This window comes from Oncorhynchus tshawytscha, linkage group LG08 (genome assembly GCF_018296145.1).
Source record: "Oncorhynchus tshawytscha isolate Ot180627B linkage group LG08, Otsh_v2.0, whole genome shotgun sequence".
NCBI lineage: Eukaryota > Metazoa > Chordata > Actinopteri > Salmoniformes > Salmonidae > Oncorhynchus > Oncorhynchus tshawytscha.
The window spans coordinates 44264552-44286460 of record NC_056436.1 but is presented as its reverse complement, the minus strand read 5'-3'; the positions used below and the strand labels follow the sequence as shown (position 1 = coordinate 44286460).

Below are 21909 nucleotides of genomic sequence, written 5' to 3'. Positions count from 1 at the left end.
CTGAATACCCCCTAAAACTATCCTTACTTATATGAAGTGCCATAACTTGTGTGACCAATAAAAATAAGGAGAAATTGGGCTCCAAATTCACATGTCACCACCCGTTTTCAAGATGAGATGCTAGTTAGCTGTGCAAGGAAGTTTTTGTTTGCTGCTGTTTGCTGAGGTAACACTATTGTGCCAGCGGCAAATGTTGTGATTGATGGTTTCATTTTTTCAAGTGTAAACTACCAGAATTCAGTAGCTACAGACCTACAATCGATAAAAACAGAAATACCAGTGAATTGAAAATGTGTCCCATCTGTCTTGCTGTACAGGTGGCAGGCAAGCAGCTCAATCTAGTCTCAGCCTAGACTAATTATTTGATGGAAATGGTGTAGTTTATCCTCTCATCAACAGCAAATATAACAACAGCAAATATATTACAAATATTACAATGTAACACAACTCAGGTGTAGGCCTACCTTAGAAGTAATCTATGTTATTAGACTAGAGTATCCTTCTGAGTTATGTTGTATTCAGTACCAGCACAGCCTAACTGATATATAGCCTAACTGTTAATAATAGGTAAATAGTTAACATATGAATTGAGTAAAGCAGTATGTATACATTATTAAAGTGAGCAGTCATTCCATGTTTATGAATGTAGGGCAGCAGCCTCTAATGTGCAGGGTTTAGTAACTGTGGTAGCTGGCAAGTGATTGCTATTTAACAGTCTGAAGGCCTTGAGATAAAAGCTGTTTTTCAGTCTTTCAGTCCCAGCTTTGATGCACCTGTACTGACCTCACCTTCTGGATGGTCGCAGGGTGAACAGGCCGTGGCTCGGGTGGTTGATATCCTTGATGATCTTTTTGGCCTTCGAGTGACATCGTGTGGTGATACAGCCCGACAGGATGCTCTCAATTGTGCATCTGTAAAAGTTTGTGAGGGTCTTAGGGGCCACGGCCTAAGGTTGAGGAGGCTCTGTTCCGCCTTCACAACACTGTCAGTGTGGGTGGACCATTTAAGATTGTCAGTGATGTGTACGCAGAGGAACTTCAAGCTTTTCACCTTCTCCACTGCGGTCCCGTTGTTGTGGATAAGGGTGTGTTCCCTCTGCTGTTTCCTGAAGTCCACGATCAGCGCCTTCATTTTGTTGACGTTGAGGGATAGGTTATTTTCCTGGCACCACTCCGACAGGGCCCTCACCCCATAACATAACAAGGATTTAATGTTATGACTACCCTACCTTAAATTATTGATTTTAAATTATGTAAACTGTACTGCCTCATTGATTGAACATTTGCATAATATTGCAATTTATTTTCATACATTTTACTTTTATTTGACTCAACTCTTATCTCCATCAGCCCTGAAAATATCATAACAATATGAAAGCCCTATCTTGAGATATTGGACAAAACGTGTTGAAATCAAGTATCCAGACAGGTGACTTGGTGCCAATTTTCACTAGGGATTAACATTGACCAGTCCGCTGACATTTTCCGATCACTTGAAAACAAGCTATCTCAGCGTAAGTCTTGTTCTCGTGAAATTAAGAACCACTGTTTCATTTTAGCCCCTAACACCCTACTACTGGCTCAAATTCTAGTCAAGCTCAATCAAGAAAATTATTATTCAAAATAAGATTTGAACCCAGGTGTGGTTGGATGTTCCTTTTCAAAATAGTTATCACAGTGACTCTGTGAAATTAAGCCCTACTACATTGTTCCAGTGTGCCATTATGAGTAATGTTACCCTGGTGTTTTGGCCCAGTCCCTATAGCTGTAAGGAAAGTCCTTGTGTGCTGCTGTACATCCCCGACGGCCACACCAAGGAGATGCCCACCGCTGGCTCCAAGAGCAAGAGCCAGGCTGCCACCACAGTGAGTATTGTTACCTACCCGTATAGTAGAGTTACACTGCATTAGGGAAGGAGAGAGGAACTAACTACAGGCTCATCTCAATAATCTAAAGAGGTTTCATCTAGTTTTCTCCTCCCCTTCATCTGCACTGGTCCAAAGATATAGGATGGCTGATGCTCACCAGACAATTTTCTATCAACTGTCACGATCTTTCTGATTAATGCAGATAGGAGAGGCAGTTGTTAGTCAAATAGAGCTTGAATCACTTTACATTTTTCAGATGCACCCTGTATTCTTATATATTAATGTAGATTTGATTATTGTACAGTGGCTTGCAAAATAATTCACACCCCTGGCATTTTTCCTATTTTACAACCAGCAATTAAAATGTATTTTTGGGGGTTTGTATCAGTTGATTTACACAACATGCCTACCACTTTGAAGATGCAAAATATTTTTAATTGTGAAACAAGCAAGAAATAAGACACACAAAAAACAACTTGAGCGTGTATTCTAACTCCTTGTCTCCTCTCCTCTTAGCCTGCCTCCACAGCCAAGTGCAAAACCACCCCAGTTTCTGCCCCAGCCCCCCCTACCGCTAGCGACGCCAGCACCGTTTTCTCCTGCATCGTGGCTCAAGGCGAGAAGGTGCGCAATTTGAAAACCACCAAGGCCCCTAAGGAGGAGGTGGACAAAGTGGTGAAGGAGCTGCTCTCACTCAAGGCCCAGTTCAAGCATCTGACTGGCCAGGACTACAAACCAGGCATGGGCCTGCCCGCTAGCTCCGCCCCTCAGAAGGCAGCATCTCCTTCTTCTGACTCCGCCTCCTGCCCCTTTGCTTGCGTCACCCAGCAGGGGGAGTTAGTGAGGAAGCTGAAATCCGAGAAGGCTCCCAAGGTTTGAGTCTATTTTTCTGTTTATCATTTGGTGCAGTAACACCCCTAAAAAACTGACATGAAATGCTATTGTATCGTTGCGGTAAAAATTTTTCCAGATTTGTAGCTGCTGTACATGTTTGGAATTTGTCTCAGTACGTACATGTGATAACAGACAATCTTAGACACCCACTGGCCTGATTATGACGAAACTTTAGTGAATGATGCATCTTGCCATAGATCCAGAATGTTCTGAATTACACTGATTGGATGTGGAGCGTCGCTACACAGCTGATTTCAGGTCTCTCCAGAGGTGTTCGATCGGGTTTAAGTCCTGGCTCTGGCTGGGCCGCTCAAGGACAGTCAGAGACTTGTCCCAAAGCCACTCCTCCGTTGTTTTGGTTGTGTGCTTAGGGTCATTGTCCTGTTGGAAGGTAAACCTTCGCCCCAGTCTGATGTCCTGAGCACTCCTGAGCAGGTTTTCATCAAGGATCTCTCTGTACTTAGCTTCGTTCGTCTTCGAATGAAACACCATTATGCTTGGTAATATGGAGAGGTGGTACTCAGTAATGTGTTGTATTGGATTTGCCCCAAACACAACACTTTGTCTTGTGGGGACGTAACAATACAAACTCAATATGTTGCTCACAATCACATGGACAACCAAAACAAGAAGGGGTGAAAAAGCCACTTGTAGGGGTTCTAAAAGACTAACTAAATGGAAAAACCCTCAACTTAGGATAAGGTATAAAAATACTATTTAGCAGTTTTATTTATGGCTTGGGGGTAGAAACACTCTCGGATCCTGTTGGTCCGAGAGCCGATGCTCTGGTACTGTTTGCTGGAGGGTAGCAGAGTGAACAGTCTATGGTTAGGGTGGCTGCAGTCTTTGGCAATTTCTCAGGCCTTCCTCTGTCACCGCCTGATATAGAGATCCTGGAAGGCAGGGAGCTCAGCCCCAGTGACGTACTGGGCTGTCCGCACCAACCTCTGTAGCACTTTGCGGTTAATGGCGATTTATTTGCTGTACCAACTCATTGTGCAGCCAGTCAAGATGCTCTCTGGTGCAGCTGTACAACTTTTTGAGGATCCAAGGGCCCATGCCAAATCTTTTCAGCATCCAGAGCCTTAAGTGATGTGGATGACAAGGAACTTTCAGCTGTCGATCCGCTCCACAACAGCCCCATCAATTTGGATGGGGGCGTGCGCTCCCCTCTTTTCCTGTAGTCCACGATCAGCTCCTTGCACTAACCGACGTTGAGGGAGAGGTTGTTGCCCTGGCACCACACTGCTAAGGCTCTGACCTCCTCCTTGTAGGCTGACTCATCACCACTGGTGATCAGGCCTACAACCGTCCTGTTGTCAGAACTTGATGATGGTGTCATGCGTGGCCAAGCAGTCTTGGGTGAACAAGGAGTACAGGAGGGGACTAAGCACACACCCTGAGGGGCCCCAGTGTTGAGGATCAGTGTGACGGTGTTGGTGCCTAACCTCACCACGTTGTGCCGGCCCATCAAGAAGTCCAGGATCCAGTTGCAGAGGGAGCTGTTCAGCCCAGGGTCCCTAGCTTTGTGATGAGCTTGGAGGGGACTGGTGTTGAACGCTGAGCTGTCGTCTATGAACAGCATTCTGTTATTTTCCTTCTTGCATTGGGTCTGGGATGATGTTGTGTCATGAACAGCCTTTCATAATTACAGATGTGAGTCCTACAGTCGATATTCATTTTGGCAGGTTACCGTTGAGCTCTTGGGAACGGGGACAATGATGGTCAGTTTGAAACATGTTGTGATGACAGACTAGTACAAGGGGAGATTGAAAATATCTGTGACGACAGTTGTCAGCGGTTCTGTGCATGCTTTGAGAACGCACCCTGGTGTTCTGTCTGGCCCGGCTGGGCCTTGTGATTGTAAACCGGCTTAAATGTTTTGCTCACATCAGCCACGGAGAGTGAGATCACACTGTCATCTGGGGAAAAAATATGCTTTCGAGCAAGGCATAAAAGGCATTTAGCTCATTTGGGAGTTCTGCTTGACTGTTTCCCTTTGTTATCCGTTATGGTCAGCAAGCCCTGCCACATATGACGAGCGTCTGAGCCGGTGTAATAGGATTCCGCCTTCCTCCTATATTGTCCTTTTGCATGTTTGATGTCTCGTCGGCGGTCGTGGCAGGTTTTCTTGTATTCGTCCATGTCCTGTTCTTTGTAAGCAGTAGCTCTATTCTTTATGCCAGTGAAGATATTGCCTATAATTCTTGGCTTGGATACCTTCTTATAGTCACTTTGGAGACAACATTGTATATGCACTTACTGATGAAGCCTGTGACTGTTGTGGGAACTCCTCTATGCTATTGGTTGAATCCCGAAACATATCCCAGTCTGTACGAACAAACAGTCTTGCTTCATCTGACCACTTCCTTATTGATTGCATCACTGGAACTTCCGGTTTGAGCTTTTGTTTGTAACCCGGAAGCAGAAGAATGGCGGTATGGTATGGTCAGAGGTGCCGAAGGGAGGAAAATATGACGGGTCTAGAGTGTTGGTGGCCCTAGTGGCGCAAGATACGTGTTGGAAGAAGTAAGGTAGGACAATTTACAGTCTCCCCGTGTTAGTCTCTGCCCACCAGAAACACTGCCTCTGGGTGAGCCGTTTCTTGTTTGTTTATGGCCCCATTCAAATTTCTTTGAGTGCCAGGGTGGTGTTTGTTTGTGGAGGGATGTAGACAGCGGTGATAATTATGGATGAGAGTTTACAATGGGGTATTCTATATCAGGTGAGCACAAGCTTGAGATCTCCTTCACACTGGAAGCAGCACGTCAGTTGTTATTTATGAAAATACACTCCACCTCCTTTGGACTGCCGCTTCAGTTCTTTCCTGCCTCTGCTGTCCTTTCCTGCCGTTGCATGGAAAATCCACTGAGTACTACTTGCATAGCATCATCATCCAACCACGTTTCAGTAAGACATGTAATATATCAGCTTGGCTTGAAACATGTCGGTATTACAGACTGGGCCAGGGAGCATTTTACAAAGTCAGTGAAGACCCTTGCTAGCTGGTCAGCGCATGCGCTGAGTACGCATCCTGGTAATCCGTATGGCCCTACGGGCTTGTGAATGGTAACCTGTTTAAAGGTCTTACTTACATCGGCTACGGAGAGTGACACCACACAGTTGTCCGGAACCGTCTAATGCATCTCGTCTAATGCATGGTTCAATGTTTGCCTCGATTAGCGTCAGAGCCGGTGTAGTCCGATTATATGTTACTCGTGTATCGATTTATAACTTCACATAACGCACACACAGGGGCACACCTCTTTAGCGCCACATCTCCCAACAGAGCAACTAAAAAAAGATCTGGCTCCAAAATATATATTTTGTCATGATTCCTCTCGTCCCTCCTGTTGCTAGTGGTCCTTTTTAGGGAGGGCGCGCGCACGCAATGTTAAAAACAATAGGGGGGGAGATAACGATGTATCACATTGTTTTATGGGTACTTTGTCACGATTGGCTAAAAATCGCCCAACCCTATTGTGAGCTATCAAGTTTTGATTTCCAACGAGAGGAAAAACACTTTTTTTCTCTCTCATTGATCCACGCAATTTCAGTTTAAATAATTGTCCAGGGGGGCTGCATAATTCGTGGGGGACGGCATGTTTACTGTTGGCTTGTTTTTAATTGATTACATTAGATTTAGAATCCTGAGGCGAAATAGCCGCCACAATTGTAGTTCCTCCAAGTAGAACATTGCAAATGTGTTTCTTTGTTTTGAGGTTTTCCTGCCGAAAATATATGATACATTTATTTTTTATACACTCTCTCTCTCGTGTGCTCTCCAGGACCAGGTTGATGCTGCAGTCAAACAGCTGCTGGCTTTCAAAGCTGAGTTCAAACAGATCACAGGACAAGAGTACAATCCAGGGATGATCCCTCCTGAAGCTGCCCCAGCCAAGAATGCCCCCACTGCCTCATCCTCCTCTCCCTCAGGCCTATATGAAAGTGTGACCAAACAGGGAGACACTGTTAGGAAGCTTAAATCTGAGAAAGCACCCAAGGTAAGGTGGAGAAGTGTTCACTAACGCTTTACTTTAACCCCGCAGGTATTGGATATTATTATGAGGTTGTAATGGACTCGTCACTCCTATTTTTTTTATTTAACCTTTATTTAACTGGGCAAGTCAGTTAAGAACAAATTCTTATTTTACAATGACGACCTACCCCGGCCAAACTCTCCCCTAACCGGGATGACGCTGGGTCAATTGTGCGCCGCCCTATAGGACCCCCGATCGCGGCCGGTTGTGATACAGCCCGGGATCAAACCAGGGTTTGTAGTGACGCCTCTAGCACTGAGATGCTGTGCCTTAGACTGCTGCACCACTCGGGAGCCTGTTATTTTTGTATTATCTCTGTATTTGCTCCAACTGTTCATAACTGCTCAATACATTTTTAGCTCCTTCATCCCTGATTTCTTCTCCCTAACCTCTGTATTTGATCAATCGCTCCACAAAGGACCAGGTTGATGCTGCCTTGAAGGAGCTCTTAGCCTTGAAGGCAGAGTACAAACAGGTGACAGGTCACGACTACAAGCCAGGAGCTGCCCTAGCCCCTGCTCATGCCCCAGTCCAGAGCAACCCAGCTCCCACAGCCACTTCTTGCTCAGGCATCTATGAGCGCGTGACTCAGCAGGGTGACCTGGTGAGGAAGCTGAAGACCGAGAAGGCCCCCAAGGTGAGACCAACAGGAAGGGATGATAGGTTGACATACATTAGGCATGCGTGGGATAAAATGCTTCATAAAATATTGAATGGACATCATGCCTGCACTATTGCAACATCTCTATCGGCAAAATTCTTTATTTTATAATATGAACAGCTTTATTAATAAATTTTTTGGTAGTTTAAAAGAAAGTGACATGAACCCTTTTATCTTTGTCCCCTTCCCCTCAGGACCAGTTGGACACCGCTGTCAAGCAGCTGCTGTCACTCAAAGCAGAGTACAAGCAGGCGACTGGCCAGGACTACAAACCGGGCGTGGCCCCAGCTGTCAGCCCTGCCCCTGTTCAGGCTAGCCCCGCCCCCCAGGACCAGTCTGGTTCCTCCCCTCAGGCACTCTTCACCCAGGTTGTCCAAAAGGGGGAGCTAGTGAGGAAGCTGAAATCAGAGAAGGCTCCTAAGGTAAGTGGGATTTCGTTTCACTTTGCAAACCTATGACCAAAAATACTGAAAGCGTGTTGGCTAGAAGCTATTCAGATGAGGAATACTGGAGTTTTGGTGCAGGTACCTAGTATAGCGACCTATAAATAATAACATTTATTGTATAAATATTTGCTAACAATTATTAATCAGATTTATGTGATTTAGGGATAACCCTAATTGCTAGTAGATTGATGAAATGCCACAGGCAGACCTCATAACGCAATATAAAATGCCACCAGGACCAGGTGGACTGTGCCGTGAAGCAGCTGCTGGCCCTGAAGACTCAGTACAAGGCCCTCACCGGAGAGGACTACAAACCTGTGGCTGCCACTGGAGCCTCGAGCAGAGAGGACAAGAACCGCAAGGACCGAGAGAACAAGTCTGAGAAACAGGCAGGAGGAGGAGGAGGGAAGAAGCAGCCAAAGGGAGAAAAGGGCAAGGAGGCCTCGTTGGGAGGCACAGGGGGAGGAGGAGATAGTGGTCCCAAGAAACAGACAAGGTGAGAGAGCGGGATGGATGGATGAATAGAAATCATTGGTACTTTAATGGAGTGAAGATTTGAAGATAGCGGGATAGATGGCAGAGATGGAGAGAGAGTGTTGAACATAGGGGGTGTACTGCTGAATGGATGTGGTCCTGTATGATCAGTTGGTAGAGCTTGGCGCTTGTAACGTCAGTGTAGTGGGTTCGACTCCTGCTGAGGTCACCAGTAAGAAAAGGTATGGCAGCAAACATAATATTCTTACCTGTATGGTTTGACCTGCTGCGCAATAAGCTCAACACATTGCTCCTATAAATGTTTCAAATTGTTATCACACACAGTGGAATATCGTTAGGGCCTTCAATGCATTCAGAGGAGGCCTAATAATATTTTAAATGAACATTGCTTTATTGAATATTACTTGTGAAAATTAATGCTCCGGGATGGAAACGCTAGCCAGGAGTGGTCATCTGGGATTGCGGTTAGCTAGTTGCGAAGATCCAGATGAAAATGTTTGTGCTTAGCGGGACTATCATTGGCTTTTCAACAAGACAATGACCCAACACACCTCCAGGCTGTGTAAGGGCTATTTGACCAAGAAGGAGAGTGATGGAGTGCTGCATCAGATGACCTGGCCTCAATCACCCGACCTCAACCCAATTGAGACGGTTTGTGATGAGTTGGACCGCAGTGTAGACATTGTTAATGTTGTAAATGACTATTGTAGCTGGAAACGGCTGATGTTTAGTGGAATATTTAATTGAATATATACGTAGGCGTACAGGGGCCCATTATCAGCAACTGTCATTCATGTGAGAATTAAAAAGAAAGGCTAATTGATCATTAGAAAAACCTTTTGCAATTATGTTAGCACAGTTGAAAACTGTTCTGATTAAAGAAGCAATAAAACTGTCTTTAGACTAGTTAAGTATCTGGAGCATTAGCATTTATGGGTTCGATTACATGCTCAAAATGGCCAGAACCTGTCCTTTTCTTCTGAAACTTGTCTGTCTATTCTTGTTCTGAGAAATGAAGGCTGTTCCAGAAACTGAAGATCTCTTACAACGGCGGAGTTCCTCTGTCCAGTGTCTGTGTTCCTTTGCCAGATCTGCAAAGAAAAAGCCATAGCTTGACTGACCAATAAAAATAAAAAATTAAGATGGGCAAAAGAACTCCAGACACTGGACAGAGGAACTCTGCCTAGAAGGCCAGCATCCCGGAGTCTGTTGATATTGAGACTGGTGTTTTGCAGGTACTATTTAATGAAGCTGCCAGTTCAGGACTTGTGAGAGGCGCCTGTTTCTCAAACTAGACACTCTAATGTACTTGTGCTCTTGCTCAATTGTGCACTGGGGCCTCCCACTCTTTCTATTCTAGTTAGAGCCAGTTTGCATTAACAATGTCTACACTGTATGTCTGATAAATTGTATGTTATTTTAAATGGACAAAAAAATGTGCTTTTCTTTCAAAAACAAGGACATTTCTAAGTGACCCCAAACTTTTGAAAGGTAGTTTATGTGGGAACTCCTTCAAGACTGTTGGAAAAGCATTCCAGGTGAAGCTGGCTGAGAGAATTCCAAGTGTGTGCACGCACAGCTGTCAAGGCAAAGGGTGGCTATTTGAAGAATCTAAAATTGTTTTTGGTTACTACATGATTCCATATGTGTTATTTCATAGTTTTGATTTGATGTCTACACTGTTATTCTACAATGTAGAAAATTGTAAAAACAATAAAGTAAAACCCTTGATTGAGTAGGTGTGTTGCCAAGAAAACTCAAATGTATTAGTCTAAAACTAACTTTGAGTAATCGATTATATACTCCCCTAGCAAACAAACTAATCAATTCTGAAAAAAATTCCGTTGAACTTATCACTGATGTTCTGTTTTTTTTGTTTTTTTTTATTGCAGCTTGAATGCTGTGAAAATTGTGAGTTAAGTTAGCTAGCTAAAAGTTTGGCCTTCAACCTTGTTGGCTCAATTATGAAAAGTTAACGCATTACAAAGTGTATCGATAGTTTTTTTGTTTTAGCTGATACTAATTAAGTGCTATAATTGCGTGGTTGACTAGATCTGAATGAGCTGGGAGTGTATTGCATTTTTAAAGAATGATCTCATGCATGTAATGGTGATTTGGGATGGCAGGCTGTGGCCAGATGAGGTTCTTGTTGCGTGCGTGTGAACGCAAAACATTTTTGGACTAGACTCTATCTACCAAGAGTTTCTATTTTTCGTCTATTACCACCACAAACCGATGCTGGCACTAAGACGGCACTCAATGAGCTGTATAAGCCCATAAGCAAACAGACTGATTACCAGGACCTATACACAGAGCATGCGCTGACCAACTGGCAAGTGTCTTCACTAACATTTTCAACCTTTCACTGACCGAGTATGTCATACCTACATGTTTCAAGCAGACCACCAATAGTCCCTGTGCCCAAGAAAGAAAATGACTATCATCCCAAGCACTGATGTCGGTAGCCATGAAGTGCTTTGAAAGGCTAGCACGACTCCAAAACCAACACCATCATCCCGGGAAACCCTGGACCCACTCTATATTTGCATACCACCCCAACAGATCCACATCGCACTCCGCACTGCCCTTTACCAACTGGACAAAAGGAACAGAATGCTGTTCATTGATTACAGCTCAGTGTTCAACACCATAGTGCCCACAAAGCTCATCACTAAGCTAAGGACCATGGTACTAAACACCTCCCTCTGCACCTGGATCCTGGACTTCCTGACGGGCGGCCCCCAGGTTGTAAGGGTAGGCAATAACATATCTGCCACGCTGATCCTCAACACGGGGACCCCTCAGGGGTGCGTGCTTAGTCCCCTCCTGTACTCCCTGTTCACCCACGACCGTGTGGCCGAGCACGACTCCAAAACCAAGTTTGCTGAAGACACAACAATGGTAGGCCTGATCCCGACAACTATGAGACAGCCTATAGGGAGGAGTTCAGATACCTGGCAATGTGGTGCCAGGACAACAACCTCTCCCTGTGAGCAAGACAAAGGAGCTGATCCTGGACTATAGGAAAAGGAGAGCCGATAACGCCCCAATTCACGTTGAAGGGGCTGTAGTGGAGCGGGTTGAGAGTTTCAAGTTCCTTGGTGTCCACATCACCAACAAACTAACATTGATTTGGTGTGTTTTGACAGAGGGCACGACAACACCTTTTCCCTCTCAGGAGACTGAAAAGATTTGGCATGGGTCCCTAGATCCTCAAAAAGTTATACAGCTGCACCATCGAGAGCATCTTGACCGGTTGCATCACCGCCTGGTATGGCAACTGCTCTGCATCTGACCGCAAGGCGCTACAGAGGGTAGTGCGTACTGCCCAGTACACCACTGGGGCCAATCTTCCTGCCATCCAGGACCTATAGACTACTACACTGCTGCTACTTGCTGTTTATTATCTATGCATTGTCACTTTTACCCCTACCTACACATTGACTCGGTACCGCTATTTTATTGTAACTTTCTATTACATGTTTTACTTTAGTTTATTTATGAAATATTTTCTTAGCTATATTTCTTGAACTGCATTGTTGGTTAAGGGCTTGTAAGTAAGCATTTCACGGGTAGGTCTACACCTGTTGTATTTGGCGCATGTGACAAATAAAATGTGGTTTGATTTGAGCCGGGCGATATGGAGTTGTGCCAGAGAGGGCTTTGGCTGTGTAAATGTAATGAATTACATAGGCTATTTGGCATGATGATTAACTTAGGAGCCATGCTTCTGAAGGCCAAGGCCCAATAGGCACAGTCCGCTACTGATCACACAAAGTAAGCCAAATGCAAAAAAGCACAGATCAGAGATAAGACTTAAAACTCACTATAATCTGCACTGTGATTTAATTTGAAAATGTACTTGGGTAACATTGTAGGTACTAAGGAGCTGATTATTTAACCTGGGTCAAGTAAAATGAACAATGCAAAGGCATTGGATAATACGCCTTCCCATCGATTTCACATTTATTGGTTATTTTGCTAATTTCTCACTGCCATTTGCTCATGCAAAATATCACCCTAATGATGTATGTGTCTTTTCCTAATTCAGACTGGGGCTGGAGGCTAAGAAGGAGGAGAACCTAGCTGATTGGTACTCTCAGGTGAGTGTGTATGCGTGTATTGTACATACAGTGCCTTCAGATAGTATTCACGTCCCTTAAACTTTTCCACATTTAGTGGTTACAAAGTGGGATTAAAATGGATTTATTTGTCATTTTCTGTCAATGATCTATACAAAATCTCTGTCAAAGTGTCAGAAAAATTCATGTTAGAATCACCATTGGCAGCAATTACAGCTGTATCTTGACAGTCTTTCCACACCTGGATTGTGCATCATTTGCCCAGTTTTCTTTAAAAATAATTTGAGCTCTGTCACCATTGGTTGTTGATCATTGCTAGACAACCATTTTCAGGTCTTGCCATAGATTTTCAAGCACATTTAAGTCAGAACTGTAACTTGGCCACCCAGGAACATCCACTGTCTTCTTCAACTCCTGTGTAGATTTGGCCTTGTGTTTTAGGTTATTGTCCTGCTGAAAGGTGAATTCTTCTCCCAGCGCCTGGGGGAAAGCGGTCTGAATCAGGTTTTCTGAGCGTATCTATTTTATCCTGAACAATTTCCCAGTTAACAATTACAAGTATACCCATAACATGACGCATCCACCACTATATGTAAATATGGAGAGTAAGTACTCAGTAAGGTTTTGTATTGGGTTTTCCCCAAACATAACATTGAGGACAATCAGGGGAGAAGGGCCTTGATCAGGAAGGTGACCAAACCTAACCTTGAGGACAAAGTTATTTGCTTTGCCACATTTTTTGCAGTATTACTTTAGTGCCTTGTTTTGCAACAAGGATGCATGTTTTGGAATATTTGTTTTCTGTACAGGCTTCCTTCTTTTCACTTGGTCATTTAGTTTAGTATTGTGGAGTAACTACAATGTTGATCCATCCTCAGTTTTCTCCTATCACAGAGATTCAACTCTGTTATTGTTTTAAAGTCATCATTGCCCTCATCGTGAAATCCCTGAGCGGTTTCCTTACTCTCCAGCAACGAAGTTAGGAAGGACACCTGTGTCTTTGTAGTGACTGGGTGTATTGATATTTATTTATTTCTGATCCAAAGTGTAATGTTAAATTCCTGATTTAAGTTTCCCTATTTCTGTTATTACGGTGCTATTCCTCAGTTATTAGTGCGCCTGCGATGGTGTCTCTGTTGATGGACCTGGCCTGAGTGCAATGGCAACCATGTATTGTGGAAATACGGTTTAGTAAACGTTGTTAAACTGAAACCTAGTCGTTGTCATAACTTCATCATGCTCAAAGGTATATTCAATGTCTATTTTTATTATTATTTAAATGTACCCATCTACAAATACAGTGCAATCAGAAAGTATTCAGACCCCTTGACTTTTTCCACATTTTAAGTTACAGCCTTATTCTAAAATGGATAGACGTTTTCCCCCTCAGTAATCTACACACAATACCCCATAATGACAAAGCAAAAAAAGTTTTTTAGAAATGTTTGTACATTTATGAAAAAGAAAACCCGAAACGTCACATTTACAGTATTCCAGACCCTTTACTCAGTACTTTGTTGAAACATCTTTGACAGCGATTACAGCCTCAAGTCTTTTTGGGTATGACGCTACAACCTTGACACACCTCTATTTGGGGGGTTTCTCCCATTCTTCTCTGCAGATCCTCTCAAGCTCTGTCAGGTTGGATGGGGAGCGTCGCTGCACAGCTATTTTCAGGTCTCTCCAGAGATGTTCGATCGCGTTCAAGTCCGGGCTCTGGCTCGGTCACTCAAGGACATTCATAGACTTGTCCCGAAGCCTCTCCTGCTTTGTCTAAGCTGTGTGCTTAGGGTCCTTTGTCCTGTTAGAAGCTGAACCTTCGCCCCAGTCTGAGGTCCTGAATGCTCTGGAGCAGGTTTTCATCAATGATCTTGCTGTACTTTGCGCCGTTCATCTTTCCCTTGACCCTGACTAGTCTCCAGTCCCTGCCGCTGAAAAACATCCCCACAGCATGACGCTGCCACCACAATGCTTCACCGTAGGGATGTTCCAGGTTTCCTCCAGTTACGCTTGGCATTCAATCCAAATGGTTATCTTAATTTCATCAGACAAGAGAATCTTGTTTGTCATAGTCCTTTAGGTGCCTTTTGGCAAACTCCAAGCGGGATATCATGTGCCTTTTTACTGAGGAGTGGCTTCCATCTGGCTACTCTACCAACAGGCCTGATTGGTGGAGTGCTACAGAGATGATTGTCCTTCTTGAAGGTTCTCCCATCTACACGGAGAAACTCTGGAGCTCTGTAAGTGACCATCGGGTTCTTGGTCACCGCCGTGACCCCTGTCCAAGGCTCTTCTCCACCGATTGTTTTGTTTGGCCAGGCGGCCAGCTCTAGGAAAAGATTTGGTGGTTGCAAACTTCTTCCATTTAAGAATGATGGAGGCCACTGTGTTATTGGGGACCTTCAATGCTACAGAAATGTTTTGGTTCCGTTCCCCAGATCTGTGTCTTGACACAATCCTGACTCAAAGCTCTACAGATAATTTCTTCGACCTCATGGCTTGGTTTTTGCTCTGACATGCACGGTCTTGAATCTGTGTTTGAAATTCACTGCTCGACTGAGGGACCTTACAGATAATTTTATGTGTGGGTGGGGGGGGCGGATCAAGGCCTGTAAATACTTTCTGAAGGCACTGTATATGAAAGTGATGTTTTTTGTTTGTTTACCAGTCAATAATGTTTCCCTTCACTTCCTCACATGCTCCCCATTTACCCTTAACTCCGCCCTCCACCTTCCCTCCAGGTGATCACCAAGGCTGAGATGATTGAGTACTATGACGTGAGCGGCTGCTATGTGCTGCGACCCTGGTCCTACTCTATCTGGGAGTCTATCAAGGAGTTCTTTGACCGCGAGATCAAGAAGCTGGGTGTGGAGAACTGCTACTTCCCCATGTTCGTCTCGCAGGCTGCCCTGGAGAAAGAGAAGTCCCACATAGCTGATTTTGCCCCAGAGGTGTGTGTATTGGGGGGGGGGGTGTTCTGACTTCTTGTGGTGAGATGTGTGTATCGAGCCCTATTGGAAATCGTTTCTCCAGTGATTTGTGTGTGTGTGTGTGACACCACCATTTTGTCTTTTTGGAATGCTCAAGAAGATCTTCTTTTAAAATGATTTGACACATTTGTAGTTCACTGTGTATGTGTCTTCTGGCCTCAGGTTGCCTGGGTAACACGGTCAGGGAACACTGAGCTTGCCGAGCCCATCGCTGTCCGACCCACTAGTGAAACTGGTAAGAGACACACACCTTCCCACCTTCTGTCAGTCCGTAAGGTTAAACTTGATGCATTGAATTTCCAGATGCTTTTCTCTGTCTCAAAAGCTTTATTGTATGGGTGTATATCATGACTATATTTTTATCCATGATGCTCACCACTTCTACCCGGTCTTTCTTCCATACAGTTCTAAATGTACGAATTGACACTGACCCATAGGGTTGGGCGGTATCCAGATTTTAATACTGTCATACAGTTCCTGTACCACCTCTCTTCTTTTTACAGTGATGTACCCTGCCTACGCCAAATGGGTCCAGTCCCACAGAGACCTACCGATCAAACTCAACCAGTGGTGCAACGTTGTGGTCAGTGTCCACTCCACTAATGAAAATTGTCATATTCACCATCATCGTTTGGGGTCAATTCCAGAAAGAAAAATCTTAATTGGACGAGCCCAAACGTACTTAAAAATGGAAGACGCCTAACCATGGCCAGTGTTTCCACTGTCTTTTGGCAGAACCCTTTAGGATACCTTAACAGAATGGATCCAGAGTTTTACTCCTTCTCTCGTTTTCTCATTTATTTAATTTTTCATTTTCTTCCTCAGAGGTGGGAGTTCAAGCACCCCCAGCCCTTCCTAAGGACCAGAGAGTTCCTGTGGCAGGAAGGACACACGGCGTTTGCCACCAAAGAGGAGGCCGTGGAAGAGGTAACAAGGTCAATTTATTTTCAACTGTCCTTGAGACTAGATCTTTTCTGTCTTGAATGTTGAGTTTGGACTTGTCATGTCTGGGGAGTGCATTCAAACAATGGTAAATTTAACATCCAATAGGAAAGCACTTAGCCCGCTTGCTCTGCAAAGTTTGCATGAATGTTTATTTGTCTGTAGGCTAATCACCCACCTATTTGCAAGCAATGCGTGTGTGGAACTAATGGAATCTGTTTGCTAGCCAGCAAAACTAGCTAGCTAGCTTGCTTCACCTACCAGTAGTAGACAGAGCTGGCTTTCGTTATTATTATCCGCTCAACTAGCAAGAAAATATTCTCAATCCCTTGCTGAATGAAAATCCCCCACAATTCCAATTTTCATTTATAAGTTCAAGCTGGCAACATCAAATCCTGCGCATCATCAGCTGTTGCACACAGACAGACGGATTGACAGCCAGGAGGCAATATTATTAACCGTTCCAACATGCATTTGTCAGCTAAATAACACTTTTATTCTTTATCACTCTAATTTAAAATGAGTCTCGTTTGTAATTCTAGGGATATAGCTAGATATATGTATTGTTGAGTGTTGCTGGGGTCGTGGATGGATCAGAAGAAAAGAGAACGTGCAACAGAGAAATTATCAATAGGCCTATGCGTCCAAATGAATTGGAGAAATCTGACCTGCGATCTGTGAACAAAGCTACTGCACTTATCATTTGTAAAACTGTCATTTGAATCACTTTGAAGTGACCCAAATGGCAAATCTTTCATCTCTACATTTATAGATGTATAAAACCATTTTTCTCCCTCAACATACCTTTTGACCCCCCCCCCCCCGTTTGACCCCCCCCTTAGTCTTTTAATAAATACTGACTCATCTTCTCCCCGTCTGTGCATCTGTCCAGGTGTTACAGATCCTTGACTTGTACGCACGGGTCTACGAGGAGCTGATGGCCATCCCTGTGGTAAAGGGCAGAAAGACAGAGAAGGAGAAGTTTGCAGGAGGAGACTACACTACCACTGTGGAGGCCTTCATCTCTGCCAGTGGCAGAGCCATCCAGGTATAGGCTGCCGCCACATTTGGATTTTGCACCACAAAATTCTGGATTGAGACAGTTGTTTAATGGGTGTAGGTGTAAGCAAAATGTATGAAGGTCCTATAAAATTGCTGGAGCCTTCATCCATAAGTGCTTATATCCATCACGTTAATTGGATTAAAACCCACCTCAAGTATTTGAAAGTCTACAGCTTTGTCAAATTCAGCGCTTCCTTTATAATGGACCGCACTGGCCAAAATGTCTGCCACAGTGAACCTGTAGTTAATGGGCCTTACATCCCATTTTCCATGGATGATGGGGATAAATTTGTACTACGGACAATGGGGCCTATTCGTTGATTTCAGATTTTTCCTGTCTCTTTTCCAAGCCCTTTGTAAGCAATCTATAGGAAGTTCTCCTAAAATGGCTAGAGCCTTCAACAGTTCTTGCCCATGGTTAATTCTGGCCTAATAGAAGACCTGGGGAAACTTGGCCTCTTAGTCGAAAAACCAAACCAAAGACACTAGCTTGTAATGCAGTTTTATAAAGAACAGTGAAATACTCTCTATCAGCAAAACAACCTCTTAGGCACACTTTTATTGATGCTTAAGTAAATGTTTCCTCTTCTTTTCAGGGTGCCACCACCTTTCTATCATCAATTCATCTGAACGTAAAAATATGATTCATAAAATATATATAAAAAACAAGTTGAATGGTTCTCTTCCTCTCAGGGTGCCACATCCCACCACCTGGGCCAAAACTTCTCCCGGATGTTTAACATCGAGTTCGAGGACCCCAGAAAGCCGGGTGAGAAGCAGCTAGCCTACCAGAACTCGTGGGGCATCACCACCCGCACAATCGGCGTGCTCACCATGGTACATGGAGACAACATGGGCCTGGTGCTGCCCCCCAGAGTTGCCTGTCTCCAGGTATGTTTTGATCTACATTTTGATTCCACCTTTATTTTACCAGGCAAGTCAGTTAATAACGACTGCCTGGCAAAAGGTAAAGAATTTCACCTTTTATTGGCCCTAGTCAAATTTTATAACCCTGCAATTTCTCCTGCTCTTATCTTCCAGGTGATCATCATCCCGTGTGGCATCACAGCCTCCCTGCCTGAGGCTGAGAAGGAGTCTCTGCTGGCCCAGTGCTCCAAGTACCTGGCCCGGCTGCAGAGGGGAGAGACCCGGGTAAAGGCCGACCTCCGAGACAATTACTCTCCCGGCTGGAAGTTCAACCACTGGGAACTCAAGGTAAAACCACCACTCACGGTCTTGTGTGGCTCAGTTTGTAAGAACTGGCTCCACAACGTCAGGGTCGTGGGTTTGGTTGTCACTGGAGTCATACACTAAACATTTTGCACTCACTGTACTGTATGTCTCTTTGGATAAAAGTAGATCTTAAATGGTGTATATTATTATTATTATTATTATTATTATTATTATTATTATTATTATTATTATTATTATTGTTGCAATAATCCCCAGAACCCTTTCTAGGGGCATTAGAAAGTTTGCAGCCTTGTCTCATTCAGTGCTTTCTCTAAAATGGACCGCACTGGCCAAAATGGCTGCCACAGTGAACCTTTAGTTCATGGGCCTCATGTAACTTTTCCATGGATGTTGGGGATAAATTTGTACTACTGACAATTGGTTGATTTCAGGGATAAACTTCTCATCAGTCCAATTGAAAGGAAATGTCTGCACATCTATACTCTCTCTCTCTCTCTCTCTCCTTTGCTTTCTTTCTTGCTCTCCATCCTCTCTCCACCCCTCCTTCCATCCCTCTCTCTCAGGGCGTGCCCATTCGCCTTGAGGTGGGTCCTAAGGATCTGAAGCAGGGTCAGTGTGTGGCCGTGAGGAGAGACACGGGGGAGAAGATCATCCTGCCCGAGGCAGACACCGAGAAGAGACTCATACAGCTACTGGAGGACATCCAGACCAACCTCTTCAAGAGGTATGCGTATGCTGATCCACACACACACCAACTGGAGGAAATCAAGGGCAATATCTTGTAACACCCACAATCCCTCTCATTCTCACTCTCTCGCGCTCTCTGAGCTACTGCACAGGTGCTAACATGCACGCGCACACACACACATAGTGTGACTAATATGCCTCTTCCTCTGTGTTGCAGGGCATCGGACGACCTGAACAAACACATGGTGGTAGCAGACTCTATGGAACAGTTCCAGAAAGACCTGGACCAGGGCAGGGTGTGTTCCGTTGAAGTTTGTTTCTGTTAGATTCCCAATCATCAGATGAATCGTTTCCATGTCTGGCTGGCTTAAGTAATATAAATGAACTGACTTACATGTATTTGTTATATGTTGATAACCACAGATTGTCCAGATCCCCTTCTGTGGAGGCATCGAGTGTGAAGACTGGATCAAGAAGACCACTGCCAAGTAAGACTCACTCAAGTACCACTCAATGACTGAGATGCATGCTAACATTCACTGACTATACCAAACATTAGGAACTCCTCCCTAACACCTTCACATCAAGATGCATTATCTGCTCTAAGTGAAGTGTTACCGGTGCCCCTCTCTCTCTCCCCCTCTGCAGGGACCAGGATCTGGAGCCCGGTGCCCCCTCCATGGGTGCAAAGAGCCTGTGTATCCCCTTCAAGCCCCTCAAGCCCCTGCAGCCGGGTCAGATGTGCGTCAGCGGCAAGGAGGCCGCACAGTATTACACCCTGTTTGGCCGCAGCTACTAAATACAGTTTTAAGTGGCTTTCTCTCCTCGATCTGGGATATGAGAAAGAAGCGGATAGGTGAAAGAAAATACTTGTGAACAAAGATTTGTTTTCACCTATCATGCGCTTTCAAATCAGCAGAGATGGAGAAGAGACGAGGAGATGACGTCTTTTTAGACTATTGAGATATACCCAGAGTCAACACCTTGTAGTGTGTTCCTTTCCTTTTGACCCTAACCTTGCAATGGTGGCCCAACCCCTCAAGATTGACAAGACACTCTCCATAGTCAGCTATTTTCTCCCACTAGCCCCAAATGTAACAAAAATGACCCTTTCTTTATATCCAATGACACAATCTTTATATTTTTGTCCCTTTCTCACTCCCACCCTACCTTATCGCAGGACCTTTCCCAGGTAGAAAGATGACATGGTACTCAGGCAAGATGTTTCCCACCAACTGAACTGATATCGTAGCTATTGGGGGTGTACTATAGGTGGGTGGTGAGGGTTGACCCCTGGAGGTTGTAGCCACATTTGCCCCCAGTACAAACTCATAGGAATACTGCATACAACATGGAATAAGGAACTATCACATACATGTAATTACCTGTACTCTTGAGTTCCTCTAACGCAATTCTAAAACTTTTCTATAATAAAGGGATTCTCACATTCCACTGTATAGGCATTATCATTTGAGAGCTGTTTTTACCTGTACATTATCTGCACTTAATCTGTAAAGGGGGGTTGTGTTGATGATCTTCCAAGCGAGTGCACACATCAGGAGGAAGAGGGACTTGTTCAGGTGCGGACAGGACAGAAATATTTGTTTTATGTTCAGGTGTGGAAAAGTGAAACTGTCCACTTTCCCAGGGTTTTTATTCACATTACAAATGAATCAGTGATTCAAAAGTCAGGCAATCAATTGAGTTTTATTTTACTATTGTAGGCTACAGTAATTTTTACCTCCAATATAATTGATCATGCACAATGATGTGCCAAATATATGATTTACTGCATTGTTATAGATCAGGTATTCCCAAACTGGGATACACGCAGTGCCGTCGGGGGTACGCCAAATAAAAATATGATTCACATTTAAAAATATTTTTTATTAGAATAATTCTAAACATCTTCAAACAGTTCAATTAAATTTTAGAACGGGGCTGGCTATACATTTGGGTGAGGTTTTTTTCTCGCCTGAGTAGCCTTGTTTCACTGCGAAAAATAAAATGAAACCATGTAGTGCAGAGAGAAATAACAACACTGTCGAATACAGGTAGCCTAGTCAAATAATTAATATCCAATCACATTAACTGTTACTCTCTCGTGGGAATTCCACTAACGGTACATATGTAGCCAAACGTAGCCACTGCTCATTCCGTTTGCTCGAAAATGAATAAATGGTTAAAAACCAAAAATAGGCCCGCGTCCATAGACACATACCAGCTCTACTGCTACTACCGGCAGAATATAATAATACCTGCATCTGTCGACGACACAAATTGTTCTGCTTCCACGAGCACATCCAATGCTAGCATCAGTAATTCTAAATGTGTTGTTAGCCCAGCTAGCATAGACACTGACAGTTGTGAATCTGATGCAGCTGAAGAGATACTGCCCCCTTTCCCGGGAAAGCACCGAACAACAGACGGGGACGTTGGACCATCAGAGGCACAAATATGATGAGAAATAAACTCAGCAAAAAAAGCAAAGTCCTCTCACTGTCAACTGCATTTATTTCAGCAAACTTAACGTGTAAATAGTATGAACA

At 44.1% G+C, this 21909-nt stretch overlaps 1 protein-coding gene and 2 non-coding genes across 3 annotated transcripts in view; all 3 read left to right on the top strand.

Moving 5' to 3' along the window:
* The window catches only part of eprs1 (glutamyl-prolyl-tRNA synthetase 1), a 76641-nt gene extending 55831 nt beyond the window's left edge, over positions 1 to 20810 (top strand). Inside the window, exons 17-34 of the mRNA XM_024429699.2 lie at positions 1756 to 1864; positions 2384 to 2740; positions 6550 to 6765; positions 7220 to 7438; positions 7657 to 7884; positions 8145 to 8404; positions 12455 to 12506; positions 15227 to 15436; positions 15638 to 15710; positions 15979 to 16058; positions 16301 to 16402; positions 17310 to 17465; positions 18173 to 18370; positions 18521 to 18694; positions 19237 to 19397; positions 19578 to 19656; positions 19784 to 19848; positions 20009 to 20810. Of these exons, the coding sequence (XP_024285467.1) occupies positions 1756 to 1864; positions 2384 to 2740; positions 6550 to 6765; positions 7220 to 7438; positions 7657 to 7884; positions 8145 to 8404; positions 12455 to 12506; positions 15227 to 15436; positions 15638 to 15710; positions 15979 to 16058; positions 16301 to 16402; positions 17310 to 17465; positions 18173 to 18370; positions 18521 to 18694; positions 19237 to 19397; positions 19578 to 19656; positions 19784 to 19848; positions 20009 to 20159 (2890 nt within the window). The 3' untranslated portion in view covers positions 20160 to 20810. The remainder of the gene's footprint in view (positions 1 to 1755; positions 1865 to 2383; positions 2741 to 6549; positions 6766 to 7219; positions 7439 to 7656; positions 7885 to 8144; positions 8405 to 12454; positions 12507 to 15226; positions 15437 to 15637; positions 15711 to 15978; positions 16059 to 16300; positions 16403 to 17309; positions 17466 to 18172; positions 18371 to 18520; positions 18695 to 19236; positions 19398 to 19577; positions 19657 to 19783; positions 19849 to 20008) is intronic.
* LOC112257216 lies at positions 17648 to 17785 on the top strand. The gene has a single exon (XR_002954548.1). It is a non-coding gene; the product is annotated as a small nucleolar RNA SNORA5 (small nucleolar RNA).
* Positions 18956 to 19092, top strand: LOC112257215. Its single transcript, XR_002954547.1, has one exon. It is a non-coding gene; the product is annotated as a small nucleolar RNA SNORA5 (small nucleolar RNA).
* Positions 20811 to 21909: the final 1099 nt, after the last annotated feature.